Source organism: Helianthus annuus, chromosome 8 (assembly GCF_002127325.2).
Source record: "Helianthus annuus cultivar XRQ/B chromosome 8, HanXRQr2.0-SUNRISE, whole genome shotgun sequence".
Taxonomy (NCBI): domain Eukaryota; kingdom Viridiplantae; phylum Streptophyta; class Magnoliopsida; order Asterales; family Asteraceae; genus Helianthus; species Helianthus annuus.
Window position 1 is genome coordinate 97,057,985 of NC_035440.2, and position 3,544 is coordinate 97,061,528.

At 35.0% G+C, this 3,544-nt stretch overlaps 1 protein-coding gene and 1 non-coding gene across 2 annotated transcripts; one reads left to right on the top strand and one right to left on the bottom strand.

Moving 5' to 3' along the window:
• The first annotated feature begins 299 nt into the window (after nucleotides 1–299).
• On the top strand, nucleotides 300–2,287 carry LOC110873505. The gene is made up of 3 exons (XM_022122444.2): nucleotides 300–568; nucleotides 1,178–1,758; nucleotides 1,842–2,287. Exons 2-3 carry the CDS (start codon nucleotides 1,245–1,247, stop codon nucleotides 1,916–1,918), a joined length of 591 nt encoding a protein of 196 aa, XP_021978136.1. The 5' UTR covers nucleotides 300–568; nucleotides 1,178–1,244; the 3' UTR covers nucleotides 1,919–2,287.
• Nucleotides 2,288–2,424: 137 nt separating this feature from the next.
• LOC118481620 lies at nucleotides 2,425–2,636 on the bottom strand. The gene has a single exon (XR_004865829.1). It is a non-coding gene; the product is annotated as a small nucleolar RNA U3 (small nucleolar RNA).
• Nucleotides 2,637–3,544: the final 908 nt, after the last annotated feature.

Consider the following 3,544-nt stretch of genomic DNA (forward strand, 5'->3'; position numbering starts at 1 on the left):
CTTAGACAAAAACCAAAGAAATATTTTAGGTTCTAAGATTAGTAGATATAATTTATCGTATTAATATAAAATCAAATACGTTAGGATTTAGCTATGCGTTATAAATCCGAGAGGCAATGATTGCAGACAATATTAGTTACACTTTAAAATGATATAAATAAATATAATAAATATCATATGCATGGAGATAAGTATGTTTTATATTATGATTTTTCCACATTATCAAATCTTTAAAAAACATACAAAAAAACATCCCGCGTTTGTTTGAATGAAGATGGCTTTATTCATTGAACCTAAAGTACGTGTGAAACCGGAACATCCATCCCTGCTCGAATCTTTATGGAATATACAATATGCCGGTGCTACCTTTCAATCCCACGACAATAATCCGGCGCAAATCTGTTTCTTTTTTTTTTTTTAAATCCATTTTTACAAAAAATTATTTGGAATCAACAAACATATTTATTCATATATACTTGGGTGGTATCATTTGTTCATCAAACTTCATAACACCGTGTTTAAATTTTCTGCAATATTCAACATTCCTTGACGGCGTGCAATCGTTCCGGTAATACGCTTCTTCTTCTGTTGATTTTCTGTTTTATATTTCATTTGTTGTTTATGTTTTGCCAGATTGAATGAAATCCTAGCCATATATTGTGCATGTCTGAAGATGAATAAGTTGTTAATATTTAAATATCATTAGTTGCTATAGGTAAAGGAATTTTGTTTGAGAAAATTAAATTATGGAAGTTAATATGATAGTTATTGATGTTTTTATTATTGTTATCATTAGTTGGTTAGCTTTATCGCTATTCTTTTGTTGTAATATGCAAATAAAATATATAGGTTAGAAACCAAAGTATTACACGAATTGAATAATGAAAATATTAAATAGCTCATAATGATATAACTATATTTTGAGATAAGAGAATAATACTAAATATGAAGGGGGTGAAATAAGAGAAGGGGTAGAAAAAAACCTTGGTTCATGGAATTGTGACACATGGCGCAATCAGTTTCTAATAAATATTAGGTATAAATTATACAAAAAATATTGTTCATCTATATAGCTTTTCAGTTCTTTCTGAGTTTTTTTAATTGAAATATCCATAAATTACAAGTACCTGAATTCCATTTGAGAAAACTAAAGTGTTGTTTAACAATTTTTTTGCAGAAACTAGAGAATTGAGGGATTGTTACAAGATCTGAAGGTTTCTAGAGTGTATCAAAAGTGTAATAAGATGGTGAAAGATGGAGAAGCCGTTATTGACATCGAGAGCAGCCAAAGTGAATGCCGAGAGGACCTGAGATATGAGCAGGTGACAGATGACAAAAGTGTCAAGAACATGCTTAGATCTCTAGGTTTAACCTTGAGTTTCAACGGGTTGGATGATGGTGAAAACAGCAGCGATATAGAATCGTTAGTTAACAATAAACTCGAAGGCGAAAAGAGGGAAAATATAGGGAAAACACACTCAAAAGAAAAACAAAAGGTTAAAAACTCAAAAAGGGCTTCCAAACCGCCCCGGCCCCGTAAAGGTCCATCATTGAGTACAAGCGATTTGCGATTGGTTAAAGAGATTTCTGAGATGGTTATGAAGAAACGTGCAAGGATTGAACGGCTGAAATCTTTGAAGAAAGCGAGATCAGCTCGACTACAAACAGCACCACCACCGTCATCATCAGCATCACCATACATGAGCATTTTTGCTATGATGATCACTGTTCTCTTTCTCATTGTGATAATCCTCCAAGGTAAAATCAAAGATTTGCTAATTTATAAGCACATATAATATCGTTCATGTGAACATGGCTAATGATTGTGACAACGGTTGCAGGTTTTGGTTTTTGTTCTGGATCTGGTTCAAGAACTGGTCTAGGCTCGGGCCAGTTTGACTCCAAGCTCCCTAAGTAGAACAAATATATGGCCATGAGCCTAGGACCATTATTTTAGTTTATTTATTTTTTGTACGGTTAACACATACCCTTTAATCCTACTCCTAAATCTACACACTTGTGCATCATGGGACTAGATCCCTCAACCTCACAAGCGGGGGCACCTTCCAACGTGTACCTTGATACTGCTAGGCTACAAGCTCTTTGCTACCATGGTTAATGACCCGTCGAACATCTGGCTCTACACACGCTAGTCATTTTATTTGCAGACATTAGTGTTAGAGGAATTGAGCGTTTTATTTTGTAGGATTGTATTCATTGTTTACTAATTGAGACTGATGATATCTTTATTAAATATCCATTCATATTGTACATTTGTTTATACGGATTTATGGTTCATCCCTCTTTCAGCTAGTCAAATGATCATGGTCCATTCAACCCGCGATTTAAAAATTATGAACGGAATGATCATGGTCCATTCAACCCGCGATTTATAAATTATGAATGGAATAAAAAAAAAATTGTTGTCTGTCAGACAACCATGTAACCATGTCAGGGATCATGATATGAGCCGACAACGATCCTCTACTGAGCCATGGTCAAGACCATGAGCTCTGTTAATCACGCTCTGGTTACATGGTCACGGCTCATCAACCAGACATGGGTTTCTGTCTTCTTAGGAATCAAGAATACAGAGGTACGAGCCTATAGAACAGATCCTGTTCAAGTAAGGTCGTGCTTGTTCTCTTGGTCGGTCACCTTATATACCAAACTTGGTCTGTACTTTATACCGATGTGGGATGATAGTATGGCCCTTTTTCAACTTTTAACTCTAGAAAATTTTATAAATCTATGAGGTTGAGGTTTGCCACTCAATGAAAAATCATTTGATTAACAAAATTGAGTTAGAATAATTGGTAGTTTCTGGACTACAGTAACTAACCTTTTAAAGAAGTCATGGTCAAGCTTTTGACATCACTGCAGTCTGATGCTTCTTAGCTTTGTCCTCTGATATGCTTTCAGTCTTGAAGCTAATATACAATGTTAGCAAGATGAAGTCAAATAAGAAGGTATGAAGAAAACTATAAACATCAAAGTTCATGACTTGACTTATGTTCCAAAGGTGAAGAAAAAAAATAATACAAACTGTGCTTACTAGATTCAAATAAGTATTTTGGGTGTAATCAAGTTCATTTGTGTTTAGTGGCTATATATCACCACTTTAAAGTAGTAAAACAACAATACATCATTCTTGTGATGTCGGTTGGATTAAATTTCCATGTTGGTTTCAGGTTGACAAGTTTGATCCACAGACACGGTCCTTTTAACACCATCAAGGGCGTAGCTTTATGGAGGCGGGAGGGGGCGGCCGACCCCCCGAACTTTTCAAATCATACCACAGTTAGGCGAGGAAAGAAAGAAGATTAACCTTTGTGAACGAGACTAATCCCTAAAATTAACCTCCTCGGGTTGACTTAGTGTTTCTTCAAATTGGTACAACACGTATAAAGTGTGAATTGGTACCACTCTCTTCTAGTGGACTTATTTTATGGGTCTCTCACATTGTTCGTCAAACGTATAAAAATATGACAGGTACAACATAGTTTTATAAAATGTCAATTATAAGATACCCCAAGCTTCTTGT

Coding starts and splice junctions, on each gene's coding strand:
- LOC110873505 (XM_022122444.2), top strand. CDS start 1,245: ATGGTGAAAGATGGAGAAGCCGTTATTGACATCGAGAGCAGCCAAAGT. Junction 1,759..1,841: donor CATTGTGATAATCCTCCAAG/GTAAAATCAAAG, acceptor CAACGGTTGCAG/GTTTTGGTTTTTGTTCTGGA.